The sequence below is a fragment of the Propithecus coquereli genome, unplaced genomic scaffold (genome assembly GCF_000956105.1).
Source record: "Propithecus coquereli isolate 6110/MARCELLA unplaced genomic scaffold, Pcoq_1.0 Scaffold28, whole genome shotgun sequence".
In the NCBI taxonomy this organism is placed as follows: domain Eukaryota; kingdom Metazoa; phylum Chordata; class Mammalia; order Primates; family Indriidae; genus Propithecus; species Propithecus coquereli.
The window spans coordinates 13,268,402-13,287,389 of record NW_012148396.1 but is presented as its reverse complement, the minus strand read 5'-3'; the positions used below and the strand labels follow the sequence as shown (position 1 = coordinate 13,287,389).

The 18,988-nt window shown below is 45.5% G+C and overlaps 1 protein-coding gene across 1 annotated transcript in view; it reads right to left on the bottom strand.

Moving 5' to 3' along the window:
* CYFIP1 (cytoplasmic FMR1 interacting protein 1) overlaps positions 1 to 18,988 on the bottom strand; it is a 107,399-nt gene that overhangs the window by 38,291 nt on the left and 50,120 nt on the right. The window contains 11 exon segments of the mRNA XM_012647968.1: positions 123 to 199; positions 1,338 to 1,434; positions 2,677 to 2,833; positions 3,825 to 4,175; positions 4,178 to 4,388; positions 5,174 to 5,321; positions 6,744 to 6,910; positions 10,493 to 10,618; positions 11,474 to 11,596; positions 17,642 to 17,759; positions 18,785 to 18,876. Coding sequence (XP_012503422.1) covers positions 123 to 199; positions 1,338 to 1,434; positions 2,677 to 2,833; positions 3,825 to 4,175; positions 4,178 to 4,388; positions 5,174 to 5,321; positions 6,744 to 6,910; positions 10,493 to 10,618; positions 11,474 to 11,596; positions 17,642 to 17,759; positions 18,785 to 18,876 — 1,667 coding nt within the window.

Below are 18,988 nucleotides of genomic sequence, written 5' to 3'. Positions count from 1 at the left end.
AGAAGCAAACTAGTACAGAAGGAAGACAGGACGTTTTTCACAGATTGCAAATTTTAACAGAAACATCAGATTAAATTATCCAAGATTTTGTATCAAACTCACACACAGACACTCATACTCACCTTCCTGCCATAACCTTATAATATGCAAATATCTGGTCTGCTAGCTTGTAAACAAATTGGTCAAAACATAGATTCACCTGTGGACGAAGAAAGTACACGTTAGAGACTGTGTCCCTAAACCAAGATTAAATAACACAACTTGAAAATCACAAGCTTTTTGCTAAGGCAGCTAACTGAGGCTCTTATTAGAAAAAAGAAACTAGAAACTATCTTACCGTCCAACAATAGCACGATTATGGTGTGGCCAAAGTGACCACCACGCAGATATTGAAAACTATGCCAGAACCATTCTTACTGAGAGAGAAACATGTTCCTATGCGGTTAAATGCAAGGGAATATAAAAAAGTCTTCCCTCACCACGTGCTCCAGGTGGCTCATGTGCGCTGCACCTGGGTCCCCACCCAGGGGCAGCTCCTGCCGCCAGCTGTGCCTCCCAGGAGCCACCGCCAGAGCACCTCCCGGGCTTCCCCTAGAGCAGGTTGGGCTGTTCTGGATGCTCTGGGTACAAGGTCAGTCAGGAGACACCCCCGAAACCCAGACTCCTGCTTGCAGATGGGGCTAGCATGCCAGCCCCCCAATAAGGACACCTGTGTCCAGAGGCAAGCAGGACCCGGGACCCAGGGGCCTGGCAGACAGAGACAGGAGGGGTGTCTCTGCCTCCACCCACCCTGCATTGTCTAGGGACTCGTGAGACCTCCCTGAGGAACTGCTTTTGGGTGGTCTTCGTGAGGGGGTGGAGGTGGCCCAGATGCACGAAGCAATTTGTTCAGGTTAAATTCTCTCGTATCCTAGAGAATAAGATTTCTCTCCTTAGCTATGCGTACACTGACCTGAGAATTCCATCTGTGGGAATTTGGCCTCAAGAAATAATCCAATGCAAATAAAAAATGATGTGTCAGGAAGAGCGTCGAAATACTATTTATAATAACCAAAACCAAAAACTAGAGACTTAATGGGTTGGTTCAGTGCAAAGATCATGTTCCTAACAGAAAACAGGGTGAAGACACAGAAACTGCTTATGACAGCTGTCATGTGAAGAGGTTGTAGCGACAGAGGGGAGTGTAGACAAGGGGGCTCACACCGAAACGCTGCTTCACGTTTACACTGCCTTGTATTCTAAACAAAAAGTAATTCCTTTAATACTCAAAGGAAAAAGAAATTAAGAAGGAAACTGAATTAAAGGAGATGAAAAGGAATGGACGCTTAGGCCCTCACCTCTGCCTCGATTTCGTCGTACAGGAACTGCTTGTTGAACCTGGTGAGCGCATAGTGGGCGCTGTCATTGTACAGGTCCAGGGAGTAGAGGACGTACCTGCAGAGGGTGGCAGCAGTCACCACCCGGCTCCCACTCCACAGACTCCCGGCTCCAATAGCCTCCAACTCCACAAGACATTTAACTCTCGTTTTTCCCTCTCATGAAAGGAAAATCTATTTTTACTCCAAACACCAAACTCTCCTGTGGTGCACTCTCCCCTGGTGGCTGCACCGGAGGCCACCATTGCACCCGACAGGCTGGGGAGATGAGCGAGGACCCCATGGGAGGGACAAGCTCACTCAAAGGCCATGCACAGACGAGGGCCTCCATCTACCTGCCTTATCACTTACCAGGCTTTAAAATATTTCACCACAAGTACGTGGTATTTTTTTTTTTAACAACAAAACTGAGTTATTTTCTTATTTTAAGGATAAACTGTCTGATTTAAACAGCTGACCACAAGCACCTCCGGTGTTGGGCCTGTGTCTGAAAACCCATCTCCCCCAGCTCATGTCTGGACAAAACGCAGCAGCCAGAGGCCTCAGGAGGCCGACAGCGTGACAGCAGCGGGAGAAGCTGTGTGAGCAGGCGGGGCCAGGCGGCAGGAAGCCCACCCCAGGAAGAGGAGCCAAACTGGCTCCAGCTCCTCACACAGGCCTCCACACAGTGGAAGGCGATTGTCCTGTTTGTCCCCTGGATGCTACAAGGGACCCGTGAGCACTGATGCACAAAGAACACAGGTGTTCCCCATTTGTGGTGCTAGGAAGGACCACTGGGCTGCCCCCCAGATGTTCCCCACAAGATAACCCTGTTTTAATTGCTTTCTCTTCCACGGACTTCATATTTTGGAAGACTGATCCCTCTACCCCGGCTCAGAGTCCCAACCCTCCAAAACAAAGCTGCTCAGTTAATGCTTCCTTTCCTAGTTTCATCAGGGTCAGAGGCTGTGCCACACAAGAGGGCTCCTCCCCTGTAGCCCCAGTGCCCTGGGCACGGCCACACCTCCCAGGGCCTGCACCGGAAAGGCCTGGAGAAGGCCCAGACTTGTCTGGTCTCCCGGATCCAGGCTGGTCCCAGGGCCCTGCCCAACACCCAGGCAGAACAGGAACCTGACCAGCTCTAGTACCTGAGCTCCTCATTTCAGTCTGAAGCCAAGAAACTGGTTCCTTACACCACTCTCCAAAGCTCAACCCAGGAAACATGATTTCAAAGGAAGTGCTGGAAACAGTCTAGGCTCCCTCCTCCACCTCCCCGGAGAAGCCCCAGCCATCACGAACACAGGGCCCACAGGACGCTCACTCCATCATCGATGCCTCCTTGGTCTCCAGGATGTGATCCGTCAGGATCCAGGGCATCGACATCTCGATGGGAAACTGGATCCTCCTGCCCATGGTCAGCTCCAGGAAGAACTCTCGGAACCACAACTGCGAAAGGTCACAGCACTGCTGCAGCGTTTCTTGGAGGATTCAAACAACAGCGGGTTACCTTCCGCAAGCAGAAAAAGATTCAGCAGAGATGATACAAGAGGGGCTGCGTGATGGGTGCCGGCTTCTCCTCACTCAGCCCCAAACCATGCAGTGTGACAAGAGCAGGGAGGGGTCTCCAGAGCCATGACCAGCTAGGTGTGGCTGCAAGTGAAGCCACCTGGACCCTGCACATTCTAAGCAGTCAGTGTCTGCCCGCCAACAGGGGCCTCGTCAGCCCTGTGAGCCCCTTGGCGGGCTTGGGGGTAAATATCCTTTTTGCAAGAAGAAATGAAAACAGGATGGCTCTACTTTTACTTGGGTAAAAACCAATGTCCAGGATGCAGCATTACATGTACACTCAGGGGACGTCTAGCTAATGCAAAAATAGAGACAGATTAAAAAACAAAATCTCCATCCTTTCACAGGGTTAACAGCAAAAGCATCGCTGTTTACTCCAACACCTGCAGCAGCCAGCCAGGACGGTGAGGCTTCTGCTCTGAGCTAGAGGTGGGCACCACAGCGGGCGTGGACACTCGAGGAGGACACAGGCAGACACACGGAGGGCGGAAAGTGCACCTGCTGGGGCCCAGGCACCACCCAGGAAGGGGCTCACCTGCTCCAGGCACCTGCTACCTTCCCCCACGTCACCACCCACAGGGCGGTTTCTGATATTTATCAACGCATGGGTCTCAATCCAGGCAACGCATCGCATTCCCTTGTGTTTCTGAGCCCATGTAGGTTGGAAAGACTGTGTTTATGTTGCAGGGTCTGCTCTGGCCCCTTGGCCTTAACCCTTGTAAGGGCCACACCCTGTGGGGGGAGCCGAGGCCAGGGACAGTGAGGCCACAGCAGCAGGACACATCACCCTCTGGGTGCACCAGGGATGGGGGCAGGGGACGGTCAGGCAGGCAGAAGCATTCTAGATGGTGTTAGTGGTGTTAGGACATGCTGGGCCGGGCGCTGGTCAGCAGTATCTCTTACCACTGAAATTTATCAAGTGGGTGTAGAAGAATGACTCTCGATGAAATTTTTCTATGTCCAATATGGTGGGCCCCTCAAGGCTACTTCTCAAGGTTTTCTTGGAACCACTTTTGTCTGCAATGAGGGACTCTAGCATGGTTCTCACCATGTAAAGCTGGATTATCCAAGGAAACATTTGTGGGGGAGAAAATATACACGGTGCATTAGTTACGCCAAACTCAGGAAAACAGTAAGAGAAGGACTGCTCCGCTATGCCCTGGCCAGAGCCAGGCCCCGGCCCACGCCGTGCTGGCCCCCCGAGATCTGGCACCCACCTAAGTGGCCACGTTGCTGCTGTTTGGGGGAAAGAACTTTTGTAGCGGAGCAGTTCGCCTCCGTGCCGTAAACGTCAACAAGAAAAACAAACGATGTCTTACCACCAAAGGTTAAAAGAGGTGGGTAGGTGTACGACTGCCTCAGAAACGCGTTTACCACATGCAAGAGCCTTTCCATGCCCAGAGACTTGAGCTGCCTCAGCAGCTCGGCAGAGCTCAAGGACTCGGCCATGGTGCGCACCAGGTAGAGCTAGACACAGACAGACGGGGGAGAGGTGGGGAAGAGCCGTTAGTCACAGGACACACACGCCCGGGCAGGGACACGGGGACAAACGCATGAACGGAGGCAGGGAGGTGGCAAGTACCCCCCACAGGCCCGGGGGACCGTCCTCTGCGGAGAGGCCAGAGCCTCACTCCCAGACTTTGGAGAGGTTTCCTAAGGAGCCAGCCACGTGCTTTGCTGGTGACCGTCTGGAAGACCGGAGGAGAAACTATAAAGCCTCCAACAGAGAGATGAGCAAGAAGCACCAGGTGCCAGGTGGGGAGGAGACAGGCAGTGGAAGGATTAAATCAGGCATGGGAGTCGGTGCAGGGCGCTCGGGGAAGGCCTGAACACACCAGGAGAGAGAATAGCGGTGGCAGCTTAAGACCAGGACACACAAAAGCAACATTTTATAATTTCCCAGCGTTTTATCTTTGGGAATGATCATTTGCAGACCCAACGTAAAAATCAGAAGCAGACATTTAAACGCCCATCAAGAAACACAGTACATGAAGGCTTTCACCCATATTTTCGGGACGGGAGTTAAAATGGAGTCAGATGCACTTCTGAACGCAAATGAACACATCAGAGAATCAAGGGACGCCTTGGCTAATGTTCCAGATTCACTTGGGCAGGGAACAGGAGTAGCAGAAAAGCCACAGGCAATACCTCACTTTGCCCAAGCAGACAGGGTGACGTCATTTCATGCCCGTCCCCCTTCAGGGCAGGCCCACCCCAGGAACAAAGCCAGGGCAGGGTGTGGGGACAAGAACCTGTGTGCTGGAAGGTCCCACGGCGCGCCGCGGCACTTTGATGTCAAAGCCACTCTTGGGGTCCTTCTCGCCCCGCAGTGCCGGGTCGTTGAAGGGCTCATGCCCTGTCTCCCAGTCACACACGGTCTTCCTGATGGCCTGCAGGACACTGAATGGCCCGTCCAGTTATCAGCGAGGCAGAGGGCTGAGACCCTGGGAACTTGTATGATCATAGCATCCGCTCACCTAACTAACAGGCTCTCTGAACAGCTGACTCACATGTATAAATTCTCTGGGGCAGTGGAGGGACAGGAAATTTTAAGACAGATTGTTTTCTTGAGAATATCGCTAGTCTCAGAAGATGTGACTGAGCTGCAGTTTGCAGCAGTTAGCCTGAAGTGCTGTTTCATTTCCTGAACCCTCTCTGCAGCAAGGTGGCCCTGAGTCCCACTGTGGGCGGGGAGAGGACTGACCACAACACCCACCCAGAGCACAGCAGAGTTCCACCTGCCTGCAGCCGGGCGTCCCCGTGACCCAACAGGAATGGGAAGTCGCCCACATGACCGAGGACGCTGAGCATGTATCTCGACTCGTTTGCAACGTGACCCCATCACCAACTGGGCTGCACTGTGCAGAGACCCCCACGGTGCCACACATGGTCCACAGGCACCCTGGGCCCACCCTGATCACCTTGGGGGAAGGTTCTGGCTAAAACCTGAATAACTCTGAGACTACGCTACACAATCCATGGGCTTTGCGGCTGGGGCTCTGTTTCCTGTCAAAGGCAAGAGCTTTTTTCCCATACCGGTGTACCTCAAACAAATCCCGTCTGCAGAATACCCCTCCCAAGTCAGGCAAGACGCCCGTGCACGCATATGGACACTGCAGAGCACCTGACAGTCCCCCCCGTGGGGGCGAGCACGTGCACGGCAGGCAAGACTCGAGAAGAAAAACCCCGACTAAGCCCTCGAAGTGATGGAAATTAAACTGGAAAGCATCACAGTATAAAATGTTAGTAATGCTAAAAAGTCATACCATGCCGGGTGAACAATACATCAACTAGAAAGCAGGAAAATAAAGTCCATACATTTGTGAACACCCGTAAGCTTCAATTTACACAGATGTCCTTGAAAGACAACTTGATCTAAAAGAATCAACATTAAGAGAAAATAAGCTTAAGATTGCTCCTGCTGGATTTCTGCAATGTCTATGCCAATTTTGATAGATCTGTAGGACGAGCCAGAAGAAATGAAAGCAAAATTACTCAAGAGGACACACTGTGGGAGGGGACAGAGTGTGGGGCCGCGGTCCCTAGGGGCCCGGTGATGGGAACCACAGGCGGATTTTGATATACTGTCTCCGGGCTCCTTAGACACTCTATAATGGATGCACCTCGGTTGTTCTGATTAGTAACTGGACCCACTGGACCCACGGTATTAACATTTAGAGGAAATTCACCAAAAGGGTGCTGGAAGTTGAAGATAAATGAAATGGACCTATATACAAAACTGTAACGCTCCTATTGTTTGAACCCACATTCACCCCAGGCCTTGAGGACCTGGCAGGCACAGGGGGTGTGCAGAAGGCTGACCTCTGGATGACGTTCTTCTTCTTCTTGATGGCCTGCCGCAGCGGCTCCCTGAGGGTCACCTGCGCAAAGTCCTGTAGTGCGGCGTAGACGGTGTGCCGGATGGCATGATTGAACACGCTCTCCATCCTGCCCATCAACACCTGCAGGCCCTTGATCATGGCAATCACCTGCGGGAGACATGGCACGGTGGACGGCCTTCTCAGGGGTGTCACAGACACATGCACCGCCCCCTCCCCGGCAGCTGCCCCGATGCCTTCCTCCCCAGAGCAGACTCTGAGCGCCTGGAGGGCAGGAGCACATCTGACTCAAAACACACCCCACCTGCATCCACATGGGCCCACCCTCCCGTGATGGAATCCAAATGGAAAAGAAGAAAAAAGATTCAGGAAAGCAAATATATTAACTATTAAATAAAAAAGAAGTCATGAGAGTTTGTAGCCCCAATCCCATTTGTTAAACAATAATAGCACACTGAATTAACATGCATAGGAAAAGCTCAGAAGATTTTGTTTAAACGTAAATACACAACAAAGAGCTTCCAGAGTAATTCATGTGACAGACAGAAAAATGGTGCCATTGGCTCATTACTTTCCTGTTTCCAGCCAGTAATTTTGTTAATTACACTGTGCTTTATTACTTTCTGAATAAACTGAAGGGCATGAACCAAACATGATGGTTACTACATATGAGTTTCCTTATTGCTTTTGCAGTTTGTAAACATTTCTGTAGCCAACTTCACTACAGCTGTGTGAGACTGACAATCTCTTTGAAAAGTGAAACAGAGCAAGACGAATTTATCACAAATCCACTTGCTGTGCAGGTAACTGATTTATAGAACACAGGTGCAAAACATTTAATAGCACCAGTAAGATATAATTGTGGCATCTTTTCTTTTCTTTTTTTTTTTTTTTTAGAGATAAGGTCTTGTTCTGTCACCCAGGCTCGAGAGCAGTGGTGTGATCACAGCTCACTGCAGCCTCCAACTCCTGGGCTCAAGCGATCCTCCCGCCTCAGCCTCTGGAATCGCTGGGACTACAAGCGCATGCCACCACACCTGGCTTATTTTTTCTATGTTTTGTAGAGACGGGGTCTTGCTCTTGCTCAGGCTGGTCTTGAACTCCTGACCTCAAGCAATCCTCCCACCTCGGCCTCCCAGAGTGCTAGCATTACAGGTGTGAGCCACCATGCCCGGCCTCTAAAAATAATATTAAAGTCTACTCTCACTCATTAACTTCGATGGAAAAATTCTAAGCAAAATATTAGCAAACTATATCCAGCAATATATAAAGAGGAATATATCGCATAATCAAGATGCATTTATACCAAGAATGCAAGGCTAGCTTAAATAACTCAATTTTTTAAAAAAGGAAAAATAAAAAAGCCAATCAATGTGAATTCACATTAATGGAATAAAAAAGTCATAGGAGTGTTTCAATGGATGCAAAGTACTTAGTAAAATTAATATCTATTCATGTTAAAATCTCTTTGCAAACTAGGAATAGAAGGCAACTTCCTAAACCTGATGAAGGGTGGCTGAGATAAACCTACGGCAAACGTATCACGTGGTAAAATCGTGAAAGCTTCCCTGTGAGACGAGAAGCAACACAGGGAAGTCTGGTACCTCTCTTCTGTTTAACAACTACAGACCCTACCCATGTGATTAAAAAAAAAAAAAGAACACAAGGATGGAAGAAATAAAGCCATCATCATTTGCAGATGCTATGATTATATAAGTAGGACTTTTAAAAATTTACACTTTAAATACCAGTGACTAACATTTAGAAAAATGTTTAAATATATTATCTATAATATCCAATACCTATAAATAAAGGTAACAAAAGATGTCGAAGATTTCTCCACAGATTATGAAAGAGAAATTAAAGAGAATCTGAACAATTGAAGGGATATACCATACTCGAAAAAGACTTAGGATCAGTAGGGTGACTAGAATAACATTAAACAATTGTACATTTCAAAATAGCTAGAAAAGAATAATCAAAATGTTCCTAAAGATAAATATTTAAGTTAATGGATATCCCAATTATCTTGATTTGATTATATGAATATAACAAATTATCACATGTATCCCCAAAATATATACATTTAATATGCTTTTTGTATCAATAAAAAATAGACCAAATACAGTTGTCTCTTGATATCTGCAAGGGATTGATTCAGGACTCCCCGCAGATAATGAAATCTGCAGACAGATGCTCAATCACTGACATAAAGTGGCACAGTATTTGCATATAACCAATGTACATCTTCCTGTATACTTTAAATCATCTCTAGATTACTTGCATAGTAATACCTAACAAAATACAAATGCTATACAAATTGCTGTTCTACTGTATTTTCTTTACTTTTGTTTATTTTTTTATTGCTATTTTTCCCCCCCAAAATATTTTGGACCCAAAGTTGGCTGACTCCACACATGTGAAACCCAGGGATACAGAGGGCCAACTGGGTTAGAAGTCTGTCAGTTTTCCCTATTATGATCTACAGGTTTATTCATATCCTGATAAAAAATTCCAACAGGTTTCACAGTAGAATATAAAAAGCTGATTCTAAAATGTACATGAATACAAAGGGAAAGAATAGGCAAGGAACTCTTGAAGACAGAAATATGTGCTTTACCAGACATGATAAGTTATTATAAAGCTACGGAGTGGTGTCTTGAGAAGGACAAACTGACCCATGGATGAAAACAGAGAAGAAACACACCCACACATGCACCTATTACACTTGATCTACTCCAAAGGTGGCAAGGTCAGGGCTGTGGAGGGAAGGGGCAGAAGCATTTATAAAACAAACTGTGGGTGAATTTCAGATCTCAATGTGAAAGGAAAAATATCCAGAAGGCAATATAGGAGAATTATTTCTATGACCTGAGAATATACAAAGATTTCTTAAACAAGACAGAAAAAGCACAACTATGAAAGAAAGAAACTGGCTGACGGAATTAAGAACTTCTGTCCACCATGAGGAGAGCGCAGGGTCCGCTGCACACATGTGAGAACAAACAGCAGGTGGAGGCCACAGGAGGAAAATGCCAGGGGCTGCCAGGGGCCCTTCTCTCTCTCTCAGATGGCAGGGACGAGCCCCATCTGGTCTCCCGGCACCCGGGAAACTGCTCTCCACTCACAGATGCTCGTCAGTGAGTTGATCATCTGCCCACACAGAGCTGTCAGCACAGACCCAGGCACCCACAAGCACTATTTCTCTAACCCATTTCATTGTGTTATGACCACTCTGACAGAAGCACAGGGTGCCCTACAGAGAAGCAACAACATAAGTTAGGCAGTTGTTACTTAGCCACAAAAAAGAATGAAACAAATGTCTTTTGCAGGAACTTGGATGAAACTGGAGGCCATTATCCTAAGTGAAGTGACTCAGGAACCGAAAATCAAATATCACATGTTGTCAATTGTAAGTGGGAGCCAAGCTGTGGGTACACATGGGGGTGCAGAGTAGAATGACAATCACAGGAGGCTTCAAAGGCGGGAGGAGGGTGAGGGATGAAAACTTACCTAATGGGTACAAGGCACACTAGTCTGCTGATGGGTACACTAAAAGCCCAGGCTTCACCACTGTACAACACATCCATGTAACAAAACTGCACTTGTACCCCCTAAATCTATTGAAATAAAAAAAACTTAGGCAGTTTTGTTCATAGTTTTGCTTTTGCTTTTGGAAGGGAAGACAGAGTGAGACCAGAGCCACACAAGAATGCAGACAAATGTCCTCACCTCCACCAAGGCAAACTTCTCCTCGCTGGTGTAGTTGTAGCGTGTGGCACGCTCATACTCCTCAGCGTTGTCGGGGCAGTCCTTGTTGGAGTACTTGTCAGTGGGGTGCACGAGTTTCCATGAATACTGGTGTGGTCAGAGAGAGCAGAGACATTCCGTATTGAATGCAAAATGCCTGACATCTGGTCTGACTAACATGACAATGGCCAAAGTCAAAAGGTCAGCTTTCTAATATTTACTGCAATCTGAAAGTCACACAAATGCATGCACAAGTGCACGTGTGTGCACACATACATACATACACACACACACACACACACACACTCTCTCTCTCTCTCTCTCTCTCTCTCTCTCTCTCTAACTCCATAAAAGGGCAAAACCCCCGGGCCATGTGACTTCAGGTTTAAGAAACACACCAGGCAAAATGGCCTGGCTATTGTGTGTTGAGCATCTAAGACTCCAAGCTTTTCATCACCATTTAAGAAAAGAATTTGCCTCTCAAATAACCATGTAGTCTTTCCAATTTGATAACTTTTCCTGATCAAAATAAACCACAGAAAGGAAAATCTTTTATCACTTATAGGTATCCAAATCTTTATGTGGCATCAGAAACAATTTTACCAATATTCAACAAAAGATACCGACAGCTGGAGCTCCAAAGAGAAAATGTTGTTTAAAAATGAGAATTTTAAGACTGTCACAATGGTAGAAATTTAATTCTATCAATATGTTTTAAAAGGTGAGGCCCTTTATTGATAAAACATAAATGAAATGAATTTTGAGTCAGCTTAGAAACATTTATACTGATACATATTCTTCTTTCTAGGGTGGAAGATAAAAAGCCGATTCCTTCTCAACCCAAAGACTAAAGTTGATGCAGAAAAAATATCATTTGTTTAGGAAGAAAATCACTTCTAACCAACCAGGGGTGGCAACCTTTCAGCTCCTGGAGCTCCCACACCGCCTGGGCACGGCACCTACCACTTCCATCACGTGAGCGCTCCACTGCGACAGGAGCTGCAGGCCCTGCAGGGCCAGGTCGAAGAGCTTGCGGTACTCCGAGTCCGTCTTCTGGGCCTCCTGGCGGCCCGACCCCGTGACCACCTGTAGCCAGGCAGGCACAGCACCGTGAGAAAAGCCACAGATGCGTTTTCCCTCCAACCCACCCTAGGAACCCACCCAAAGCCACATGCACAAAAATACTAAATGACATAGGCACAAGACCCTCCCCGAAGCCAGCGGTGATGTGGGCCGCAGAGCCCTATCCATGGGCACCCTGTGGCACCTCTGGGAAGGGGAAAAGGCACTGCCCACTGCCTGGAGGAATCTCCAGGACATGGTGTTAGGAGAGAGGAGTGCACCCTATGCTTCCACTTACTAATGAAGAAGAACGCACAAATCATGTGCATTTGCTTATACTGAATAATGACCACTTAAATTTAAAAATGGTTACCTATGGGGAGGGAGGGCAGGGTGGAGGGGAAGGCAGGGTTTTCTGAATATACTTCTTTTTTTTATAGATGTGATGTTAGAACTATGTAAATATTTTATATAATTAGGACACAGAATTAAATCAGAAGGAAAAGCAATCCCTAAAAGTCAAAAGCAAAATGAAATAATGGACAGAACTGGGTATCCAGCTCTCATCACGACCACTCAGAGGAGCCACCCCAGGTAACTCTGAAACACTGTGATTGGATTTAACATCCTTGGAGGGAGAAACTCAAAGACAAAACTACCTGCAAAACAAATCTTAGTCACTGTAATTGGTAGTGCTGGTATTGCCATTTTAAGACTAAAGATTGTGACCTAAATCAAATCAAACTAAGTCAAATTCTGGTCATTAAGAAACAGAATTTTCAGCATATGAGAAAAAAGAAAAAGAAGAAACTTGAAGTGAATTCACTTCAAAACAGTACTCAAAAACTTTAATTTGTAACCTTAGATGATGCTAGGGAACCAATTACAGTCACACGCCACATAACGACACTTCCAACGGATGCATGTACAAAGGTGGCCCAACAGATTACTGCAGCTGAAAAATTCTCGTAACTAATGACATCTTGATCATCCTGGCTCTGTGTAGGCCTAGGCTAACGTGTGTGTGTCTTAGTTTTTAACAAAAAAAGTTGAAAAAGTAAATAAATAAACAAACAACAAAAAACACAACAAAATTCAAATAGAAAAAACTCACAGAATAAGGATATGAAAGAAAATATTTTGTATAGCTATACGTGTTTAAGCTGTTATTACAAGAGTCAAAAAGTTAAAAAATTTACAAGTTGACACAGTAAAAAAGTTACAGTAAGTTAATGTTAATTTATTAATGAAAAAAATTTAAATAAATTGAATGTAGCCTAAGCGTATAGTGTTTATAAAGTCTACAGTAGCGCACAGTAATGTCCTAGACCTTCACGTTCACTCATCACTTGCTGACTGACTCACCCAGAGCAACTTCCAGTCCCATAAGCTCCACTCATAGTAAGGTGCCCTACACAGGTGTACCATTTTTAAAAAATCTTTTATATGTACTTTTACAGTACATTTTCTATGTTTAGTTATGTGTAGATACACAGATACTTACCATTGTGTTCCAAGTGCCTACAGTATTCATGCTGTACAGGTGCGTGGGCTAGGAGCAAAGGCTATCCCACACAGCCTAGGACAGTAGGAGGATGTGCCGTCTGGGTTTGTGTAAGTGCACTCCACCATGATCACGCAACAAGACTGCCTCAGGACACATTTCTCAGAATGTATCCCCATCATTAAGCAACACATGACTGTATTTTAAAAGCTGATACATAAAGCAGCAGAAATCAAGCCATAACTCTGTTTCTCCTGAAGGAATTATACCTCAGAACAAGGCAGAGCTGCTTCAAGAAGTTGCGAAGGAAAAACAGAACTAGAATGTTATAATTCTGCAACCCTGATGAATTCATGAGTCTAGATAGTGAACAATCTGAGTCACAGAGACACAGAGGGCCACTGTGTGCCTCTAGCAGTCCAGGTTGTTGGCCCATGAGGGGCCAAGGCAGGTGAGAGGACAGAAGTGGAGTCTGATTGGGCCTCCGGACCTCACTACCAATGTACTGGGAGGGCAGGGTACAAAAGGCCCCAATATATGCCATCAGTGGGAAAGAGATGGAGGGCTGACCCTACCTTAGGAGACATACCAACCAATGCAGTGTGTGGATGTTATTCGGATCCTGAGGCAAACAAACTTGAAAAAATAAACCACTCATGAGTCAACTAGGGAAATGCGAGCAATGAGCGGCTATTCAACATTGAGTGATACTTGATGTTTTCAGGTATGATAATGATACTACGGTTGTCTTTTAAAAGAACCCTTATGGAGACACGGAAAATATTATATTTTCAAAAGGAATGCTACGTTGTCTCAGATTTGCCTCAAACTATGAAAGTACGAAGTCTATGGAAGGAGCTGGCGAGGGAGCTGACATGGTACCTGAGATGGTACCAGGCCACAATTGGTCCCTTTCCCTTCTATGCTTGAAAATTTACATAACAGGAAGTTAAAACAAAACAATAAAACAAAAAATTTCCCAGAACATGGTGCTGGTCACTGTCAGGAGGTGACCAGATGCAGGGTCTCTGGGGGGCCTCAGTGGCCTGTGTAGGCTACACCACTGACATTCTCTGAAGGACTCAAATCCAGCTGCTGTCCCAGCTCAAAACAAATCCTTACCCTCTCATCAAAAGAGCCTAACCAAACAACCTAAAAATGAAACAAATAAAATAACTCTATTTATAATAGCATCAAAAGGAATAAAATACTCAAGAATAAATTTAACAAAAGAAGTGCAAAATTTGTACTCTAAAAGTGACAAAACATTGTTGAAAGAAAGTAAAGGTCTAAATAAATAAAAAAGACATCCCAGGTTCGTAGACTGGAAGACGCGATATTGTTAAGGCAGCAATATTCCCCAAACTGACCTACAGATTAAATACAATCTCTACCAAAATTCTAGTTGCCTTTTTTTTTTTGCAGAAATTGACAAGTTGATCTTCTAATTTATATAAAAATTCAAGAGGTCCACAAATAGTCTTGGTAAAGAAGAGAAAACAACCTTGAAAAAGAACATAGTTGGAATTCTTATGCTCCCCAGTTTCAATCTTACTCCAAAGCTACAGTAATCAAAACAGTGTAGTACTGACATAAGGAGAGTGGTATAGACAAATGGAACTAAGAGTTCAGACACAGACCCTCATGAGTACAGTCAATTAATTTTTGATGAGTGTGCCTTTACAGGGAAAGAGCAGTCTTTTCAACCAAGTAGTGCTGCAAAAACTGAATATTCATATACAAAAAAATGAATCTGGGACCCCTATCTCACACTATATGCAAAAATCAACTTAAAATATATTGTAGGTCTAAATGTAAGAGCTATAGCTACAAAACTCTTAGAAGAAAACAAGGGGCAAATCCTTATAACCTTGGCTTTGGCAATGATTTCTTCAGTATGACACCAAAAGTATAAGCAACAAAAGCAAAAATATATAAAATTGGAAATCAAAAATTAAAAACTGTGCTTCAAAGGATGCCATCAAGAAAGCAAAAAAAAAAAACAACTCGTAGAACAGGTAGGGGAAAATATCTGAAAGTCATATAGCAGATCACGGCTGGTATCTAAACTATGTTAAAAATTCACACAACTCAATAGTAAAAAAGGCAAATAACCCAGTTAAAAAATCAGCAAAGGCTACGAATGGACATTTCTGCAAAGAAGATATACAATTGGCCAATGAGCACTTGAAAAGATGCTCAACATCATTAGTCATTAGGGAAATGCAAATCAAAACCGCACCAGCTACCACTTCACATTCAAAAAACAGACGATAACAAGTGTTGGTGAAGATGTAGAGAAATCAGCCCTCAAACGCTCCTGATGGGAATGCAACATGGTGCAGCCACCTTGAGAACAGTATGACCATTCCTCAAAATGTTAAGCATAGAGTTACCATTATAACTCAGCAATTCCATTCTTAAGTATTTACCTGAGAGGGATGGAAACTTATTCTGCCCAAAAACTTGTCTACTGATGTTCACAGCAGCATTATTCATAACCCAGATGTCCATCAACTGATGAATGGATAAATAAAATGTAGTGTACCCATATAACAGAATATTATTCAGCCATAAAAATGAAGTACTGAAACATACAACATGGATGAACTTTGAAAACAGTATACTGAGTGAACGAAGCCAGCCGCAAAAAGGCCACACGGTGTGTGAGTCCATTTATACAAAAAGCCCAGAACAGGCACATCTGTACACACAGAAAAAGGATGAAAGGGCCTGGGGAGGGGGAATGGGGAGTGACTGCTAATGAGTTAAGGGTTTTTTGGGTGGTGATGGAAATGTTCAAAAATGGACTGTGGTGATGGTTACACAACTCAGTGAATATACCAAAAACCTTTGAACTGTACAATTTCAATGGGTAAATTATATGGTATGTGAATTATATCTCCATAAATATGTTAAAAAATAAACTGGGCAAAGCATTCAAAGGTAGATTTTTTCCTTGCTAAAATAATCCTCTTATTATAAAGGTACCACAGCAGACCCCAGAAGGGAGAAAGACAGGAAAGGAATGCTGTAAATGTGCTTATTTAGAAGGGTGTAAACCAGCCCTCCTTGTTGTTTAAGCGCTTCGCATGAACTCAGTTTACAATCATGTCCTGCACTCAGGGGCGGCAGATCCCCGCATTTCTACCCAAAGGTCATGCTGGCTGCAGAAGCAGAAGTGAGGTGGGGCCTCAGCACTGGGGAGCTGGCAAGTGTCCAATGTGCCCAGACACCTGCCAGGTGTCTGCATTGGAGGCAGCAGATGCCTTGAGGCATTTGGACTAGTGGGCTTTTCCAGTCATTTTGGTTACATGACCGATGTTTGGTTGGTGGGGGACAGGGATGCTCATCATTCTGCATGGGGGGGGGGTGGTCAATGTCCAGAGTTGTCCCCTCTAACATTATTGGTCCTCCTACAACCCTCCAAGAACCAACCAGTCCTGTGTATATGCCCCAAGACCCTCCATCTCTCCCGACTATTTGCAGCACGCACACCCAGTTGTCACTGCACGACCCTGACTTCACTGCCTGGCCCGCTAAGATGTGAGAAGTGACCTTCTGCTGCTCCTCTAAGGTCAGACCCACCCAGAGGCTGTCACCACCCTTCTGTCTATGTCACATGCCAGCAGTGCTGGCTCAGAGCCACACTGGGCAGGAGAGAATGGAAATGGCCAAAATGAGGACACAGCAAACCCAGCTACAAAGATGAAAGGAATTAAGGAGAAAGCCCCTTCCCTCCTATGCCCACCTCCTGGACACCCCAACCCACTGCCCCAAGGCCATCCCCTGCCATGGACCCAGAGGCTCCTGCTCACCCCGGGTCTCATGACTGACTTCCCTTCTAGACATAAAAAGGGCCCCAGGTCATAGTCACCCTTTCCTGACATCCTCCTTTCACCAGCCCTCTTTCTAGCTGCTTGGACTCATGGGACTAGACCAGGAAATGCCACTTAATTAATGATCTCTTCTCCATCCTTTCTTTTGGGAACCCTATTATATTCTTCTGAAAACAAGATGATGCTTTTTGTACAGCTTTTTGTACAGACACTGGCAATGCTAATTTCACTGCCTCGTCGATTACAATGGGTGCCATCTAAGTACAGTCATGCACCGCATGATGACACTTTGGGCCTTGACATACTGCATATACAACGGTGGTCCCGTAACAGTATAATACCATATTTTTACTATACTTTTTCTAATTTAGATATGCTTAGATACACAAATACCATTGTGTTACAACTGCTTACAGCATTAAGCACAGTACCATGCTGTGCAGGTTTGCAGCCTGGGAGCAACAGGCTGTATCATCCAGCCTAGATGTGTAGTAGGCTGTACCATCTGGTGTGTAAGGACACTATGATGTTCACACAATGACGAAATTGCCAAACAGCGCACTTCTTAGAACATGTCCCTGTCGTTAAGTGATGCATGACTGTATTTGGTACTCAACTATGTTCTTCAGAGCAATGAAAGTTAATCTTTGGGTGCGAAACAATACAAGGAACACTCAGGTGCCCGTCTGGCTCCCGGGTCCCACACGATGGCGGTGGTGCACGCACCTCACTGTTGCTATAGCGTGCCAGCTCAGAGATGAAGCGCATGTGGTCCTCGCGGATCTGGATCATCTGCTCGCAGATGTTGTACTGCGGGCTGCTGCTTGAGGACGTGCACATCCATCTGGCAGTGGAGGGAAAAGGCCTGCGTTACCTGACGAGGCACCAGCATAAAGCTCAGGCATTGCAGCGGCTGGGGAAGCCAAGGATGTTTGGTACGGTGCCAGAGCCACACGCAATGGGTTTTACATTTTTAAAGGGTTGTTTAAAAAAGAAAACAAAAAAGAATTTGTAGCTGAGACCCCCTGTGGCCTGCAAAGCCTATAGTGTTTTCTGTTTGGCCTTTACAGAAAAAGTTTGCTGACCCAAGACTGAGATGCAAGTTCATTTGTCAAAATCATGGTGGAATGGCAACTGCAGGTTGGTCACAGGTACAAGAGCTCAGCAAAAGTCAATGAGAGCATCCTCTGATCCTCAACTGGCTGTGTGGACTCTTCCACAGAGACTACTGGGTATTTATCGTGAGTTCTCATTGTGAGCTACAGATCCTTTACAGCGGCGTTTGGCCAACTTTCTCTGTTCAGGGCCAGATAGCGAACATTTTAGGATTTGTGGGCCACTCTGTCTCTGTTACATAGTCATCCTCTTTTTTTTTTTTTTGAGACAACCTTCCTTTTAAAAACGTGAAGACCATTCTCAGCTCGAGGGACCCTACAAAAACAGGCCTGGGCTGATATGGCCTTCAGGTAACAGTTCTGTTAACTCTGTTGCTATACCTGCAGACATCCACCCTCCACCAGGACTGTTACTAGGCATCTGCCAGCACAACACCAGGCCCAGAGGACTCTTCTACATTCTTGATTAGCACTGTCCAACAGAAATCCCTGGGATGATGGAAACGTTCTCTGTCTGTGCTAAGACAGCAGCCACTAACTACTGGACTAAGGAAATTAAATTTTTAATTGCATTTTTTCAATGAATTTAAATGTAAATAGCCACATGTGTCAGGGCTACCATACTGGACATTCAGTTCCAGCCTGTTGAGAATGTTAAAAGTGTGACCTCTAGATAAATAAGTAGGGTGTCATAAAACTACACAATAAGGACATTGCAAAAAGCTCAAATTGGGCAGCTTTGTTCTCCTCCTACCGAGATTTATTTTCCTCATAGTGGGCGCTGGTTTTGATGTATCTTGCCAGTTCTATTTGCATGTCCCCGAACAACGGAACCACCTGGAGCTGCTGTATTTAAAGAACAAAAAGACAGGGTCATTATGTATGTTTAGTCACCAAATACCCAAGCACAAGGAAAATGACTAATGCTAATAATTACTGTGGGTCGAATGCTAACTCT